The 18,380-nt window shown below is 34.7% G+C and overlaps 1 protein-coding gene across 2 annotated transcripts in view; it reads right to left on the bottom strand.

Moving 5' to 3' along the window:
- Positions 1–18,380, bottom strand: part of Mycbp2 (MYC binding protein 2) — a 237,483-nt gene that overhangs the window by 146,014 nt on the left and 73,089 nt on the right. For both annotated transcript variants that reach the window (XM_029468874.1, XM_021181915.2), the window contains exons 16-20: positions 16,389–16,534; positions 15,799–15,900; positions 9,304–9,411; positions 2,779–2,898; positions 237–318 (exon numbers count right to left, since the gene is read on the bottom strand). In XM_029468874.1, coding sequence (XP_029324734.1) covers positions 237–318; positions 2,779–2,898; positions 9,304–9,411; positions 15,799–15,900; positions 16,389–16,534 — 558 coding nt within the window. The remainder of the gene's footprint in view (positions 1–236; positions 319–2,778; positions 2,899–9,303; positions 9,412–15,798; positions 15,901–16,388; positions 16,535–18,380) is intronic.

Here is an 18,380-nt window from a genome sequence, read left to right on the forward strand (position 1 = left end):
ACACACACACACACACACAGAGACAGAGAGAGAGAGAGACAGAGACAGAGACAGAGAGACAGAGAGAGAGAGAGACAGAGACAGAGAGACACAGAGAGAGAGAGACAGAGAGACAGAGAGAGACAGAGAGACAGAGAGAGGAGAAGAGAGAGAGAGAGAGATATCAAACTATAGAAAGGAGAGAGAGGAAGAGAGATGGGAAAAAAAGAGTATAGTAAAATAAAGTTGGTCACTACCTGGAATTGACATCCCCATGTCCCAGCTGGCCATGCTGCCCATATCCAAAGGTATAGACGTCTCCGTTTTCCATGAGAACCACTGAAAATAATAGTTTTATATCTTTATTATATGTATTTTACATTTCTACCATAGCAATACTGAGAGCAGTGTAATTTTCACTGTTCAATCTTTAGTCATTAAAAACAGGTCATAGAAAGCATTAGATGGGAGGGCACAGTGGGGCAAGAACTATAGGGAGAGAAAACTAACATTGCAAGCCATGACAACACCATATTGAAGCCTACCAAATAGATGCCTCCTAAAATAGACACATATAAAAACAGATTAAACTGAGTTATCCTATAGTGGGGACAGTATCACAACTAGAAAACACACGCTGACAAAATAGTGATGACGACGACCATGAAGATGATGACAAAACCAGAAACCCAATGCTGGAAACACGTTTTCTCCTTTTGAGTTGTTCTCCACTGTTGACACATAGAGCCCATCTAAGTATTAAAAGCTACTGTCAGTGCTCTTAGTTCATCTCTAGAACTTGATGGTAAGACCCTACTGCTAAATACACTATACACGCTTCAACTATAGAAAATGAAAACTCCAGCAAGAGTTGGCCTGACAGCTCCATCCACCTTGGCCAGCTTTCATGGTGCTATATACACATTACCAAAAGGGAAAGCAATCAAAACTGCTACCCACTTTAGAGCCCTGTGAGCCACAATGACTCTCTGGGGATGATATCCCACTGGTGCAGGAGTGGCATGAATGTTTTTGTTGTAACCAAAATTCTGATCGGATTTAAGACCCATCCTATTAAATAGAAACCATACTTAGCAGGGCCAGCCTGTGGCTAGAAAGGTCATGGGCCACAAGGAAGAGCTGCTCCCATTACTTTGTTTAGTAAAAACAAATCCTAAGGATTTGGGCTATACACATGGACTGTGGCATTCTTCAGTGCCCATCAGAGGAGCTGCTTCTTGCAGAAGATGGCAGTTAGCAAACAGACCCACACCTGGTCAGCCTACAGAGAATGCAAGACTTCAGAGTGTTCAGACCTAAATGGGACATCAGTACCAACACCCTTCCTCTCAGAGGCTCGGGAATCTTCACAGGACAGAGGGAGGACGATTTAAAAAGCTAGATGTAACAAATGACTACAAAGAAATATTATTTTCCAGACACAAAGGCAGATATACAAATGGATTTTCAGTGATTGATTGTGACAGTATGAACAAGACCCATCAAAGTCCAAACCAGACAAAATTCTAGCATGAAGCTGGGGAGGTGGGCATGGAGTCCCACAAATGCTGATAATCTATTAGCATTTGATAGCTGTTGGGAGAGGGAGAGTAATTTTATTTAAGGATGAGAACTCTAACTTCAGGGCAAGTTCGACTTTGAAGAGTCTTTGGGTAATACAAATTGATGGGAAGGGAGGGAGGGAGGGAAAGAGTAAGAAGGAGGGGGAAGGAGGGGGAAGGAAGGAAGGAAGGAAGGAAGGAAGGAAGGAAGGAAGGAGGGAAGGAAGGAAGGAAGGAAGGACAGAGAGACAAGAAGGCTGGGTGGATAAGGAAGCAGACCTAGGAAGACCTAGGAAGAATCCGAGGACTCCTAGTCCTTGTGAAGCACAGGCAGCTGGATCTCTGTGAGTTCCAGCCTCATCTAAAAACTGAACTCTAGGCCAGCCTGGGGGACACAGTGAGACCTTTCCTCAAAAATAAATCAATCAATCAATAAATAAAAAAAGATAGATAAGGCTTACATAATTCTACATTTAATTAAAATTAATCACTTTAGTTCTGCAGAGTATTTTATAGGTCATAAATGTACGCTTCTCATAATATACTCCAAACCTCTTAGAAATACCACTAAAAAACAGTAACATTTAATGATATATATTAGTCTATCTTACTAATGTGTAAGGACATATAAAATCCTGTTCAATAATCTAAAACATTTAGAGACTGGCAGGTAGGATAGTAGTCTAGACAATTATATACATCAACAACATAACAGAGCCTAAGGCTTGCCAATGTCTTCTCAAATAAGAAAACATATTTTTTAACTTTTAATTTTTGAAAAAGGTTGAATAGTGCAACCCAAGCTATTTAAATGCAATGTCAACAATTTATTGAAAATCTAATTATTTTGTTCATTTTATTATTTAATTATATACATTTCTAATTCAATAATAATAAAACATGAGACAATATTATGAAAGTCATAGGATTTTAGGATTAAAAGGCATTTCAGGAATTATTTCATTTCCTTTAATTTCCTGAACTGAATTAGAAAATAGGTTTATCAGCAGACAAACCAGAATTTAGATCTTTTGACAAGTATAACACTCTATCATCATGCTATAGTTGTTTTTTTTTTTTTTTTAAGATTCTTTAATAACAACAAAACAAAACAAAACCCCATCGACTTGAGAGACACGGTGCCTTGTCATGCAGGTAACAAGCAATGCTTATCAACTCTAAGCAAGTTAGACCCAACTGTAAAAATGCAGTTATACCCTAAGGTTCCAGCTGCTACCTGAGTGGTGAAATCCACAGCTGACTTGTACTGCTCGGAGCTCACAGTCAAACCTCACAGAACCTGGAGGGTACGTGGTGATTTTGCTTGCGTCCTTTTCCCCTCTGTCTCCACTTCCATCTGAAAGTGTTAACATGCACAATTATACAATTATTCATATTCATAATGAAATGTAAATCAGTTTACTATGGAAGAAAGAGAGAAAAATGTTAAAAGGAATGAGCAAGAAGACCCTGTAGTTGTTAGAAGAGATAGATCAAGAAGCTATCATTAAAGAAGCCAGTCTGAATAGATATATAGTATACTTCTGTTATAGCCTACTAAATCAGTAAAAAAATAAAGATATGATCTGGTAAAATCTAGTAAGCTAATTAGCTGTATAATGAAAATGCACAATTAAGTAATAGAAATAAAATTTTAATGTGAAATTTAAATTTGATATGGAAGAATATAGTCTGAATAAAAAATAACTACATGCAATGTCATTTAACAATAATTATACTTAGGAATACTGTTGGTAATTGCTAATTTAAAAATCCTAGTAGACTCACAAATGACCAATTTCTTAACCAGCTCTCAGAAAGGCTGCTGCCTTTCTGCCCACCAGGATGGCAACTAAACTTAAAAAGAAACTTGATAAAGACCAAAGAGCTTTCTTCAGGACCCTGCAGTTCAATGGCCTCTTCTTCCCCAGGGTTCCTCGACCTTCCCTCTCAGTGTTTAGTGTGGCCTCCCTCACCTGCTGTAAGTTAGCCAGTCCTCTGTCTGCCCTCCTTCCTTCTTTCTATCTTTAGCTTGTTCATTGATAATTTTCCCTCCCTTTAGGCTTCTCTCAACCACTGCTTTCTATATCTGATATAGAAATTATATGACATTCTAACCATAACTTCCACATTCTAGAATTTTAAAGCTTGAATTTAGAAATGTGTAAATAAGACACATAACTTGCTTTCTGAAACAAAAACTATACATTACAATCTAGAATGTGACCTTTATTTTATCAATAGTCAAATTCCTTTCATGTGGTGTGTATGAAATTGGAAGGAATTCCAACAGGTCACCTGGCTGAACCACTCCATTGTGGCACAGAAACATTAAACAAGTGCATTAACCATGCAGATACATACAATAATCTATAGCAAAGAGTTTGAATTCTGGATTTTATTACCCTCTTTAATATATTAAATATAAGAACATTGAATCATTTAATCTTCATTTTCATCAGTAAATCATTCACTCTGATTTACTTTCATCAATATTTAGTTAACACAAACTTGCCCTAAAATATGACTTTCTTTGCTGAAAGTGGACTTTATCTTGAAAACGTTGAACGCTTTCTAACACTTGGACAGTAAAACCTCACTAGTTCAGAATAGCATAAAATGGGTGGGCCCGTGTGACTTAATGAAGAAGTATTAATTACAGAATATGTATATAAAGGTTCAGTTTTGTTATTGTCAAGCAATATAGATTATATATTAAATGCTACAACGTAGAAAATGTATTCACATACATTAAACTTCAAAATAGGCTGACATTACATTAAAATGTACCATAAACATGAAATTCCTTTAACATACAAGAATTAACTGCTGGACCCAGAGGCTGAAGGCACGTTGAAGGAATCCTTCATTTCTTGAGCCCTTGGTTTGAAAAGCTAGTGATTTTAGACAGGATTCCCCTTAAAAGTATGACCCTGAAAATTCAGAGGAAGAAATTACTTTGAAATTTTATGTAAAAATATCATAAATACTACACCTGAATTAGTGAGAGGTTTTACTATGACAGGATAACAAATAATACTTCTTTTGCTAAATATTCTAATGTGAGTTTGTTAAGTCAAAGAAAAAACAAATTTAGAAAGTTCAGTATTTTGTTGCAGTTCAGATAAAATGTATTTTTTGTTTAAAGGCTTCTCTCTCATCTTAGAAGATAGTGGATACATTAAAGGTCTCAAACAAAAAGGAATATATATTTTCCAAGAGTTATCTATTTAAATCAAGTACTAGATGGGAACAAACTTTCTAACTTTGTCATAACTGGCAAAATATATACTTATTGAAAGAAAGTGTGATTTATGATCTTTCCAGACTTAATAAAACATATTCTCCACTATATAAATGTATCTTGTCCATTTAGAAACTTCTACCTTGACTTGAATATTGTTCTCTTTCCATGAGTTGGAGGCTAACAGAGTTACAAATCCACAAAAGATGTACAACATCACAGAAGAAAAAATTTTCAAGGCCTAATAGTTAACTAAATAAAATTGATATGAATAAGACAATGAAAGATTTTATTTGATATACAACTTCTACTAGAACCATTTTGTTAAGAGTTCATGTAAACACCCTATATGTAAAGCCATACCTTAATTACTAGATTGTGAAAGTATTAATAAAAAATAGTCTTAGTCAGTTGCAGACTTTGTAAGCACACACACACATGCATAAACACACACACACACTGGGGTCTTCATAGAAAAAGTGATATAATTATAAAATTTGAATTTTTTTAAGTTTTGAAAAGAAGTACTTAGTAAACAGCCAAAATGTAGTCCCAATCAAGAATCAGCAGGGAAATCCAGAAATGTCAAATATGTTGAAGCTCAATACTCAGAAAACGATAAATGAGCAACCAAAAGACTTCATTTTGTGTTACGATAAATAAGTCAATCTGAATAATCTTATAATGGTCTTCTTAGCATGACCATAACTGTCTTTTTCTAATCAGTGTTCACAGATATCTATCATATGATATTAAAACTGACGATTTGGTAGATATATAATTAAAACATTGCATTTATCTTCTCTGAACATATTTATGTAGAAGAAAAAAAGACTTGGCATCTGAAGGATTATAAACTTGAAATTTAATTTTTACATAAAGTCAGGTATTTTTTAGCTAACCTAAGTTAAACAAACCTAAAAGTGGTCACAGAATACAGCGAATGCTTTGAGCAAAATAGTTAAATTTAAAATACCAAGAGAGGTAGCTCCTGCAATATCTTAGGTACTTGCTTTGTGCCATAAACAGTACAAAACTTCCAGTGCCGCTGTGGATGGAGCAGCATAGGAATCCCAGCACGGGAGACACTGGGCCTTTTGCATTGCCCCTCCCACTTGTAAAACATCAACAGTGGTGCACACCTCCCAAGGTTCTTTGGCAGATTAAACAAAGCAATTTATGGAAAGTATTCAATCAATATTCACCACTGTTATTTGTTATTGTTTGCTTTAATCATCGTAGCAGTCCAACAACACAGTATTCTTTGACCATTTTACTAAACCTTAAGGGTTACCAACAAGTCCAAAATCATAAATGATGGAACTAATTTAGATTTTGGATATTAATAAGGCTCATGTGTTTTTCCCATTATCAAATCACCAAATTGTAAATCTTTAGTAAAAATAAACTCTTTACATATTTAATGATATTGCAAGTCTTGTATATCAAGAGAGTCCTAAAATAGAAAGCAAAGCATGCCACTGAGAGTTACAGTTGGATTCATGGGTTTCTATGTGCAAAAATTACACATACATCTCATATTTTTAATATAAGCTTTATAGCAGTATAGGTTGTAAATTATTCTTATTTTTACAATAAAGATACAGACCCTAAAAGGACTACCAAGTATAGAACAGCTGTGTGGTTTGAGTAAATGAAAGACGTAGCATGAACACTGAATCCCAATTAAAGCTCATGCTTCCACTATATGCTTCAGCACTCTGTCAAGGTTGTCTCTGCTTGGCCCAGCAAATGACACTATTAGGAGGTGTGGCCTTATTGGAGTAGAAAGTTAGCTAGTATTCTCCAAGCTGCCTTCAGAACAAGATGTAGAACTCTCAGCTCCTTCGCTAGCACAGCGTCTGCCTGGATGGTGCCATGCTTCTGCCATGATGATAATGGACTGAGTCTCTGAACCTGTAAGCCAGGCTCAATTAATGTTGCCCCTAGGTTCTTGATCATACTGTATTTTTACAGCAATGAAAAACCCTAAGACACAGTCTCAAATAGAAATACCAGAAAAGCCAGGCAGTGTTGGTGCACACCTTTAATCTCAGCACTTGGGAGGCAGAGGCAGGTGGATTTCTGAGTTTGAGGCCAGCCTGGTCTACAAAGTGAGTGCTAGGACAGCCAGGGCTACACAGAGAACCTCTAAGAAAAAAAAAAACAAACAAAAAAAAAAAAAAAAAAAGAAAGAAAGAAAGAAAGAAAGAAAGAAAGAAAGAAAGAAAGAAAGAGCGAGCGAGCAGAAAACACTCCGAGGTGCTTAGCAGTATGTCTTCAGAATGTCACATCAGCCGCTCTAAGATAGAGTCTAAGACTATTTCTTGAATAATTCAGATGTTCCTAACTAGGTATGGCATATCAAAAAACTTCCCTGACTTTGATATGTAGCTGGAGAAAATGCTAGTCCAAGAATCCCTTAGAAATCTAGTTTATGACTGTAACCTACTATATGTGATACAGAATTACACTCTGTGATTCAGCCTTACACAGTGGAGTTTTTGTGATCACAAACTGCCATCCTATGAGCATCTCTGAAGTTCTTCGACTTTGCCAGGAGCTCTCTAGCTTTCCATTTTAGAAAGCACTGTTACTAATAAATCGAGTTTTTAACCCATGTAAAGTCACAGGTCGGAAACGTCATCCTATGTTTATCAACATAATTATATTTAAGTCAGAAAATAACTAGCACAGTGAACTAAGAGGTAAACTAATGCCTAAAGTACTTTTTTAAAAAAGTGTATAAAGGGGAAATATTAAAATACAGTGAAAGGCAGGAGGGGCCATCAATAGAGAGGAATAAAAGACAGGAGAGCGAATAAGGAGCTAGACAGCTAGCATAGTGAGTAGGTAGACAGCAGGAAGTGGGCAGCTAATATTTTGTATAGATAGGACACCGTCTCCTAACCTAACACTGCATTCCTCTTGAAGTAAACAGATGAAATTATCTCACTTTATAAACCAGGAAAATATATAAGTGCACAAACCTGGTTCTGTAATATCACCTCCTTCTCAAAGAGACTGTTATAGCTCTACAAACACTAGTCCAGCGCACACAGGAGTCATTTCAGACTCTCGTTTTGCTTAAAGGTTCTATAGCTACTAGTCTCCAACACGGAAAAAGTGATTAAAATCTATAACACTGGTTTTCGTTAATACTATATTCAAAACAATTTTTCAAGTGTGGTTTGTAATAATATATTAAGATTTTAGTGTATATCATAAAATTGAAATATTTTGTTCTACTTTATGTAAAGTTTTAGAAGAACTCACCATCATACATTTATGGAGAAAAGAGATTAAGAAGGTCTGTACTAAAAGTGGAGTATGATACCAGAGAGTCTGGCAAATAGCAAATAAAATTTACATAATTTGTTCTAAATACTTTGTAAAAGTTTTACGTATATATAAAGGGCTTGATTACCCAGTAAATAGAGCAAACACAAATCTGATCTTATAATAAGTAAAATAATATATTTCTTATAAGTAATCATACATCTAAAACACTTGTTTCTACTATATATATTATATATTTATACTATTTATAAACTTAATCTATATATTTAAAGTTCCTGCTTTGTCTACTTTGAAGCTGAGAAGGGCAGATAATCAAGAGCATATGACTGCCAGTTCTCACATGAAAGTCACTTTTAAAGACAGGTTAAAGGTCTCTAGGCAAAGAAAAAAGCAAGGTAGATATAGTAATTCGACTAACCTGTCTATATAGAAAAACTTTTTTAAAACTTCCAACAATCATCAGTCCCACCTTAGGCATTTTAGAGAACAGCAAAAATAAGTTGCATTAGCCAATGAATGATGAGTACCTGTTTCACATGCTAGGACTCAAGACACAATTTAGACACAAATAAAAAATTGTCTACATTGTTTAAAACAGACATAAACATACTTTGGACTGATTATACTTAGCCTAGAACTCTGCTTAAGAAATAATGATGCAGGAGGCGATTCCTAGTCTCTCTGTGGCTAGACCTCTGACCTCTCGGAAACTGCAGCACATCTCTAAGCTTTACTCTCTATTTATAGCTTTCCACCTAGCCTTCAAATAGCAAGTATTTATACATTCTTATATGTTGTTGACATTAAAATAGCAGAAATGTATTGGCAGTTTTAACAGTTTTACACACTATACTTCATAATTTTGTAAATGACAAACCATATTAACAGTATTGAACTAAAATCTTACATTGTGATCTTCAAAAGGCAAATGACAAAGAATAAATGATACTTATTACCTGTTTAAAGCTATGAAAGAGGAAAGCAAATGAAAAGACAGAATGCAGAACACATTCCTTGTTGCAGTTCACAACAAGAAAGAGAGAAGGAAGCAGCAGAGCCACAAAGGACAGTCCCACGTTGACATGTCCTTTCTCCTCAGGCTACACCACAGAAGCAGAGCAGAAGAATCAGTTTTGTGCATTTTCCCAGAGACAAAATTCCACTGAGTGGAAGAAATTTGGAGAGCATCCCAGCTAGGGGGTAAGGAAGACCAAATACCTTTGTGCTTGTCCCGTTTATGCTTTAGCTGAGCTGGATGGGATCTGAGTCTGGCTAGAGCCTGTTCTCGGTGGTTCATAAAAATAGGACCAGCAAATACAAGGGGGCCTGAGGAGAAACATTTTGCATGTGCATAGAAAAGCTCACAAAAGGAAAACACTAGAATGAACAAAAATAATTAAAGCTCAAATGCATGAGAAATTTATTTGTAACTGTTTTGGACATTTTACTTTTTCCAATTCCTCTTCCCAATAACTACTTCAATCCAACACATTATTATCTCAAGTACAGTTTATAAAGGACAAGTCCAATCTTTTATTCTTATAAAGACTGGGCATTTACACACAATCTCAAGTGGATTACTAGAAGTTATACTAAAATAATCTTTAAGGTATTTTTGATACCATATCTTAAAGATTAGTAAACATATATTGAATGATAACAAGTTTGTTTCCAATTGAAATAATAGTATACAACAGCATTTTAAGTTAAGAGATCTCTAACACCTTTGCTATAAAACCAAGGTAAACTTGTCCCTGACATCTATCTGTGTGTGTCCCACATCTGTGGGAGCAAGGATGACCTGGACTGTGTCTCATACTGATAGTGCAAAGGACTATCCAATTCAAGGAACATTTTAAAAACATTAATTATCACTCATTAAACCATTTCTTTCTGAAGCACCATTATAAAAAATATAATCACACATATTTGTTCCTTCTATTTATTTAGTACTTAAGAAAAATATCTACAGTCAAAATAATTAAAAAAAATTTTTAAAGATCACTTTTTCTTGTGAACATTTAGCTTGAAAAGAAAAAGAAATTTAGGTTACATTTGAAGGACATAAGAACAACAATCTTAAGTTTTAGCAACTTCAACAAAGCCAAAGTTTAAAAAAAAAAACTCTATAAATTTGAGTTAAATTACTAGCATCTGAAAAGAGAATTATGAAAATATATAAATGCTGAATATTTTTTAATAAGGCATTTTTCACAACTCTCTAATGCTCTTCATTCTAATTAACTTTTCTAATGATGCAAAAATTAAAACTACAGTCATAATTACTCTTATAAATAGTTTAAAAATAGGGCATTCTTTAGTAAACATGGAACAAAGAATGAAAACATGTTGACTGTGTTCTAGAAAAGGATGAGCAGCACCAATACTTTAAAAAACAGAAAAATATTTTCTTTGATTAATTATAATAGAAACAAACAGGTTTAATGTTAGGAAAATTAAGCATTATTTTCCTGTAATGCAGTAAATTCATATAAATTGAGTTCTATTTCTAAAGGAACCAAAATACATATTTCAAAAATGAACTAAATATCTTATTTCCTCATTAGGTATCATCATTATTTGATTTACTAAAGAAATTAGCATAAATACTCTAAAATACTTTCCACCTATAAAAAGAATATTGAAGTAATAATTTATTATAACATAGCAAGCTATATTACCATTTTCTGATTTGGGAGTCTGATGGAGATATTTTTTACATAGAAAATACAGCTATGAATTCATGAATTAGTTTCTCACTAAATTCAACCTTTTAATAATCTCCTGACACATGAACACTGACAGTGCTTGCACAATCATGCCTAGGAAACCTGAGGCTCCAAGCAGCACTGTAAACTGAAATCACTTTTCCCAAGTACAGACTTGATTATTTATTCACAAAACATTCAATTATTGTTTATGTAGCAAATACTAGGTACTAGCAATGAAATTATAAAGACATAGGACCACACTAGGAAAAATCAACTATATGATATTATTAGTGCAATAAAAGAAGTCTGTATGTCACTAAAGGTTGAAAAGTCTTATAATTAATTTGGTTGACTCAGAACGGTTTCAAAAGATGTGGTAATATCAAGAGAGATGGAAAAGACATTCCAGTTAAAGATTTAGAAGCACTTTTGAACGTTAAGTAGTATTGTTCTGTCATTAATAACACATAAAGCCAAAACAGAAGGTAGGCATGCAGTCATGAGATATTAGTCTGTGTGCCTGACATGATAGTACTCCTCTATAACTCCAGCACTTGGGAGTCTGATTTGGCTCAAAACAAACACAATGTTTGACAGCATCAATCTCCATTCTAGAGGTAATCAGGAATGCCTGAATTGTTTTCAGTCAACTCGCATAGATATTCGAATTTGGACTCCACTTAAGAGAATAACTAGGTGTTGTGATTTGGTCTTTTGCTATGTATTATAATGTTAAATACTGCCCCCCCCCAAAAAAAAGCCTGGTTATCCCCAGGACAATAGAATCTGCACATAGACCCAAGTGATGCTATGTAACCTTGCCCCCAAGTTATCCTGATTAGTAAATAAAGATGCCTACAGCCTATAGCTGGGCAGAAGAGAGATAGGCAGAGGTTTAACTTCCTGGGATTGGGATGGGAGGAAGGGATTGGGATAAAGGAGAGAAGGAGAAAGTGGAGAGAGGAGAGGCCCCATGGGATAGATTCGTGAATCATGAAAACATGGCCAACTGGAATTAAGAGCAGCCCAGATGGAACATACCAGGCTATAACTTGGGGCTATTGAAAGGGAAGTAGACATAATAGTACAATAGGTATATATCTGCCCAGCTTTAGTGCTGACTAAGGCTTAGAAATATAAAGGTTGTGCGTCTTTATCCGGGAACTGATCAAAGGTGGGGTAGAAACCCCTAATCTGAGATTAAAAATTTACTACAACTGGGAAATAAGGCATACATACACCCTGCTTCAAGCATCACAGTCTAATGAAGGTGGTGTTTACACACTACCAAGTGGGAGGTTTGAAATAATAAAAAAGCTATCTAACAGCTCACATTATGTATGTATGTATGTATGTATATAAAGTAGACTATTTGGAGCCCAATCACAAGCATGTAAGAAGCATGAATGACATGCATTAAATAAGACAAGGTTTCCAGCAAGCTATAGTGATATATACTAATAATTCAACTATTATTCTTGGGACTGGGGAGACGGCTATTAAGGTAAAGTGCTTACCTTGTAAGCATAAGGACCTGAGTTCAAATTCTCAGCACCTACATTAAAAAGCAGGCATGGCAAGACCAAGAATGAGGCAGAGGGAAGTGGCTACCCAAAGCTCTTTAGATAGTTAAGATAGAAAGGCAAGTTCTATGTTCAGGGAGAGACCCTGTCTCAAGAACTCTTAGGGCTGGAAAGTCCCTGAGGAAGCCATCCCAATGTTCACCTCGAGCACAGATGCTTACATGGACACATGCCCTGCCGTTCTCACTTATCTTAAGGAAAATCCCTTCAAAGTTGAAAAGAAATTTTAGGTCAAAGGTACTTATTTTAATTTTATCTCATTAATTGAGGAAAAATCTAAAAATAACCCATACACAATTAAAATTAATTGAAGGACTATGGAAACCTCTCAGTGGAAGAACACTAAGACATTAAACTGCAACGTACACAGCACATTTATGCAAAAAGGTATTTTGTGCTGTTTAAATTAACAATGAGATCATACTGTCCTTGTGCAAAAGTGAAAAGAAAAACTAATAAAAGGGGCACTAGTGGGAAGCATGACTCTTCCACAGTAGATACTCTGTGCCTCAGGCGTCCTGTGCCTGGGTAAAGCTAGAGCTGCTCTTCACACAGGTGTAGGTTTAACAATGTTTATTTCAACAGATTTCTCAAAAGCCTAAGAAGAACCCAAGTGTCAAGCAAGCAATAACAGTTGTATGAGTTTGTGATGACTTAGGAGAGGCTCCTGACTGAGCTAATATGTATGTATCCTAGACTAGAATGGCGGGGTCGGTGCACTGGCATCCATCACAGCAGCGCACTGTGAAGGCTCTGTGCCGATGCTTCATTAGGACATGGCAAGGAACCAAACTTTATAAACTTTACAACTGAACCTCACTTCCTATACTACTTCAATTATTTTATATGCAGTAAAAACTTAAATAATAGAAAGCATTATTAAAAGGACACATCAATCTACATTACAAAATAAAATCATCTAAAATAATAAAGCAATATCATATATAAAATTATGAAAGAAATTATAACAAAATTCTATTTCTATATTCACATGAAGAATTAAACAGATTTTTAATAGATACTTTCTAAGTCCTTCATATATTCTAATTTTAAAATACTTTTATGTGGCATTAGAATTTAAATTAATACTGTATTCATGTATTAAGTCAATCAAGCAATGCCTTTAGAGTCTTACCAATTGTAACTGCAACTTGGCTACTTTCTAATAAATTTATCTTTATAGCCTCACTTGTGTCCAAACAGATTTGTAAGTATCAAAATGGAATCTCTTTTATTCTTGAGAAGCAGTTGAATATTTTTCTTTATCAGAATCAAAATGTTGTAAGAAAAGCAATTATGTCAAGGACAGAGATATGAAAGTATCACTTAAAAGAAAATGAACTATTTTTCTAATTCTAATTCTTCTCTAATTTAACAATTACTTACAGCTTAGCCCATGCTACGTGACATTTTCACACAGGTCACTAATATACACTACAGCCTTATCTGTACAGTAGTACAGCTAGGTGATCAATGTAAATTATTATCCAACTGAGGTGCCACTGAGAATGACAGCATTATGGGATAGCTTGTGTCATATAACAGTACTGAATTGTACTGTTATATGACAGTACTGTTTGTACTGTTTGTACTGTTGCTGACTAAATAGGCTTTAATATAGAGATAAGTTCTGAATGTTGATCAACTTTGAAACAACAAAGGCAGATTTAAAATATGAGAACAGCATACCAAACCCTTGAACTACATACGTGGGTATAAATTCATCACTAATGAATGAGTAGGAGTGGGAGCTGCAACGTTACAATTCTATTGTTACTGTTCTTGTGTGGGAAACCAGAAACAAGCAACCTTCTCCAACAGAACCATGACAGAACTCAACCACACGGCCTAAAATACTGGCTTATGAGTTTGGCATCACTGGAAACCCCTAGAAAACTTGTTAAACAACATTTTGCTAGACCCTAATATCCAAATTTTAGACTCACTAGGACAGGATGGGTGGGGCCCGAGAACTGGTCCCTCTGATAAGTGCCCACTTAACAATGGTCCTGTTAAGGCCCACTGTAATAAGCTCTACTTTGAATAACATCTATGAAATTACTGGGTTTTGTAGGTCAATTTATGTGACTCAAACTAATGTATCAAAGAATAAAAAAATGAATAGCAAAGAGACAATAGCCTTAAGCAAAAATACCATTAATGTAAGAAATAAATTGCCATGTTAGAGACCTACAACCTACAAATGTTGCAAACATTTACTAAAAATAACATCACACCCACAAATCCATTAAATCCTTTAAAGGCAATGACTTTACATGCATAAAGCCAAAGTGGCAAATACTCATTCTACCAGCCATCACTGCTTCTGTTTCTGGAAACAATAATCTGTACATTCCAAAAAGTTTACAGGTACGCCAGTTATTACTTATTGTATTTCATATAACAGAACTAAGAAAAATGAACAGTGATGGTAAGAAGTTACCATGAGTTTATGAAAAATATATAAAAATGGTAATAAATTGATTTCTATACCAAAAGTCTATACATTCTGAGATGTACTGAAAACACACAATGCCAATATGCTCTTCTAAGTAAGAATCTGCCTAATCCCACATTAAATCACAAATTTTTAACATTTTTTTGTCACAATTGTACAAAAAGGTTTTGTTGGAAAACAATTTTAGTAACATAATATTTATTTCTGTCTTATTCATACATTTTAAAATGTCATTTATGTACAAGTAGTATTAAATATATTTTCAGGTTAAGAAACTATCCTAAACAATAAAGCAAATAATATAAGCAATACATCTGTCTTTGAAAATAAACATGACTTTCAATTCCTTTTTCTAAATAATCTTTTTGTATTAAAAAAAAACAGAAAGAAAGAAAAAGAAAAACATAAAAACGTCACAATCATGCACTGGATGTCTGGACAGCATAATGATATTATACCAAATGGCAATGACGTGATACGCTATGAAAACAGACCTGAACAGCCTAAGTTAAACTAAATATGGATCTATGGTCAAATATCTGTATTTGACCCAAAATCTGAAGAAAGGTTTGATCCGATCTGTAACTGTCATTGGCAATGATGTTTACACTTTCCAGTGGCACATCCTTTTATCTTTCTTTGTAACAGTCTCACTGCAGACAGGCTTGGAATTTGTAGCAATCCTGTGTTAACATCAGGGTGCTGAAATTATAAGTATGAGCCATCATGCTGAGCTACCCAGCACACACTTTACTGCAGTTGAGGAGTACTCTACTGAACTAAATGTATTATTACTAGCACATTATAAATGCTGCAAATATGTTCACGTAACTTCACTTGCTACAACAATGTTGTGAACTTTAATACTTCTTACTAAATGAGGATATTCTGTAAATATTTCACTTGCGTCAGTTAAAGTATGCAAGTTTCCCTATACTTTTTCTTTGTAGTTACATCTTACCTCTTCCATCTTCTAATCTGTGTCTTCTAATGACACGCTGCCGTTTTTCCTCTTGTCTTAACTGAAGATGTTCCTCAATATTAACCCCAGGTACAGGGACAGCTGAATAATTGGCCAAAATAATAAAAATAACATATGTCATATAACTTAAGTATATAATAGCTGTACCTATACAGATATGAATAAGTAAAAGCTAGCAGAAAACCACCTTAAACTTAAATTTTTATTGCAAGAATTCTTATCCTATAAGCTGGGCAGTGGTGGTGTATTCCTTTAGTCCCAGCACTCAGGACACAAAGACAGGCAGGTTTCTGACTTCAAGGCTGGTCTACAGAGTGCGTTACAGAACAACCAAGTCTACACAGATAAAACCCTGTTTCAAAAAAACTCAAAACAGAAAGCAAAAACAACCCCCAAAAGAAATTCCTACCATAAAAGGTTCACGAAAAAAGTGTCACCCATAGTCATATCAGTTACCAAAACGATGTTCATGTTAACCTTAACTTTAAAACAATATTTAATAGAAAGACTTTCAACTATTAGAATTATTGAGGTGAGGGTAAGATATTCAACACAATAAAATAAATTACCTAAAAGGAGGTCTAAAGGTATCATTTCTTTCACTGCATCAAGAATCCCTCTTTGTCTTGCTTCTTGACCGTCCAACTCTCTTGCACATGCCTTGCAACATCCACACACAGCACAGCCAGATTCCCCTGAACCACAACCACAGATCCTATGTAGAAGCAAACAAACAAACAACAAAACACAGGCTTAACTGAAATCCTTCTAATTTTTTAATATTCTTTTTTTGTAACCACTTTTCCAATCTCTTGTATTGATTTCAAAGAAAAGTAGGGATTTTAGAAAAACAATTAAAAGAATGTGTTATGAGTCTAATGATTCTAGTATATTTCTACACAAAATCAAAATAGATTCTACAATTAATTATAAATGGCCATTCTCCTATGAGTTTTCTCATGAGTGCAGAAGTTTTAGTACTAAGGATCAGCATGGGCTGTGGCTAGCACATGCACCAACTCTGGCTCCAGGAAGTGCAGGGAGCGTCTGTAGGCCGCCTGCAGTGATAGGTGGCAGCCTTATCAGCAAAGGATCAGCTCTGTCTCTCTCCTCAGTCTTGATATATTATCATGTCCCATGCTTCTCTTCTCTCTGCATGTTACTACCTAATCCTTGCTTCTGCTTTGTCACTATCAGACAAACTGAAAACCATATAACATGTCTTTATCACAAAGTAAAGAAAAAATACTCCCTGAAGTCGGCTAGGATGTTAGTGAAAAACTAACTTCTTTGTAACACTCTTCACAGATACAGAAGTCATAGCTTTAATTACTCACTAATTGGTACTTTGAAACTTTTGATAGCCCTGTCACATTCATGGTAATATAGAGTTTTGTTAAGGGACAAGAGACAAATGCTCCTAGCAACAGCTCAAATGGTGTGGCTGCTAAGTATCCTGCAAACTGTGAGCTTTGAAAAATAAGGATCACTGACAATGTGGAAGATCCTGTCTTATGTTGATATTTAATGCAAAGACATAGAACAAATAAAAACAAAACCCTCAACAGACTAATAACCTTCACAAAAATTGAGGCAAAAAACCCAACTAAATACTAACAAATGAAATAAAACACGACACTAAGATAACATACCACACAAGGTGAAGCTCACTCCTGGAACGTACCATTAGAAAATGTATGAATAATATACCACGCTAAGAGGATAAAAGAGGAAAATGCATAATTTTCTCAATCTATATAAATTAACTTTTAACAAATTTAACATACTTCATTATTTAAGGAATTCAAGAAACTAAGAACAGAAAAAAAAATCCTTAAACACATTCAGAGCCCCAAATGAAAACATACAATGAACATTACATTCAATGAAAGATGAAAAGCACGTCTTCTAAGACTAGATACAAAATTAGTCTCCCATCTGATTAACATAATACCGCATAGGTTACCAGAGCAATCAGGAGGGAAGAAAAAAAAAAGACACCCAAATCTGAAAGAAGTACTGTTATCTCCCTCTACATATAATTTCATCATGAGAAATCTCTAAAAATCTTATACAGAACCTGAAATGCTAAAAGAACTAGTAGAACTAATAAAGAAACTCAGAGAACTGGCAGGAGAGAAAGACAACATGACTGACAGGTGGCATTTCTTAACATTAAAGAAAACTCTAACAAAAATTACACTGACAAAACCAATGCCTTGAACCACAAAAGAAACTATAGAAAATGCCTAATTCTAAGTGTATTATAAGGTATGTAGTAAGAATTTTATGATGACTTAAATCATCTCTAAAAGTTCTCAGTATTCTGACATTTAATATTTTATTAAATTTATTCAAATATTTATTTTGGTCATTAACAAAAATATTCTAATTGGCTAAGTGTTAGCAATGAAAATTGTATAAATGTCTATGGAAGAGCATTTAAGAAAAATAATTCTAGTAGGACACAGAGAATTCAGAAGTATGTCTGCATTTCTGGATTCTTTATTCTGGACCAAGCTCGAAGTTTGGGGGGTTGATTTTTTTTTTTTTTTTTTTTT

The sequence above is a fragment of the Mus caroli genome, chromosome 14, assembly GCF_900094665.2.
Source record: "Mus caroli chromosome 14, CAROLI_EIJ_v1.1, whole genome shotgun sequence".
NCBI classification, from domain to species: Eukaryota; Metazoa; Chordata; class Mammalia; order Rodentia; family Muridae; genus Mus; species Mus caroli.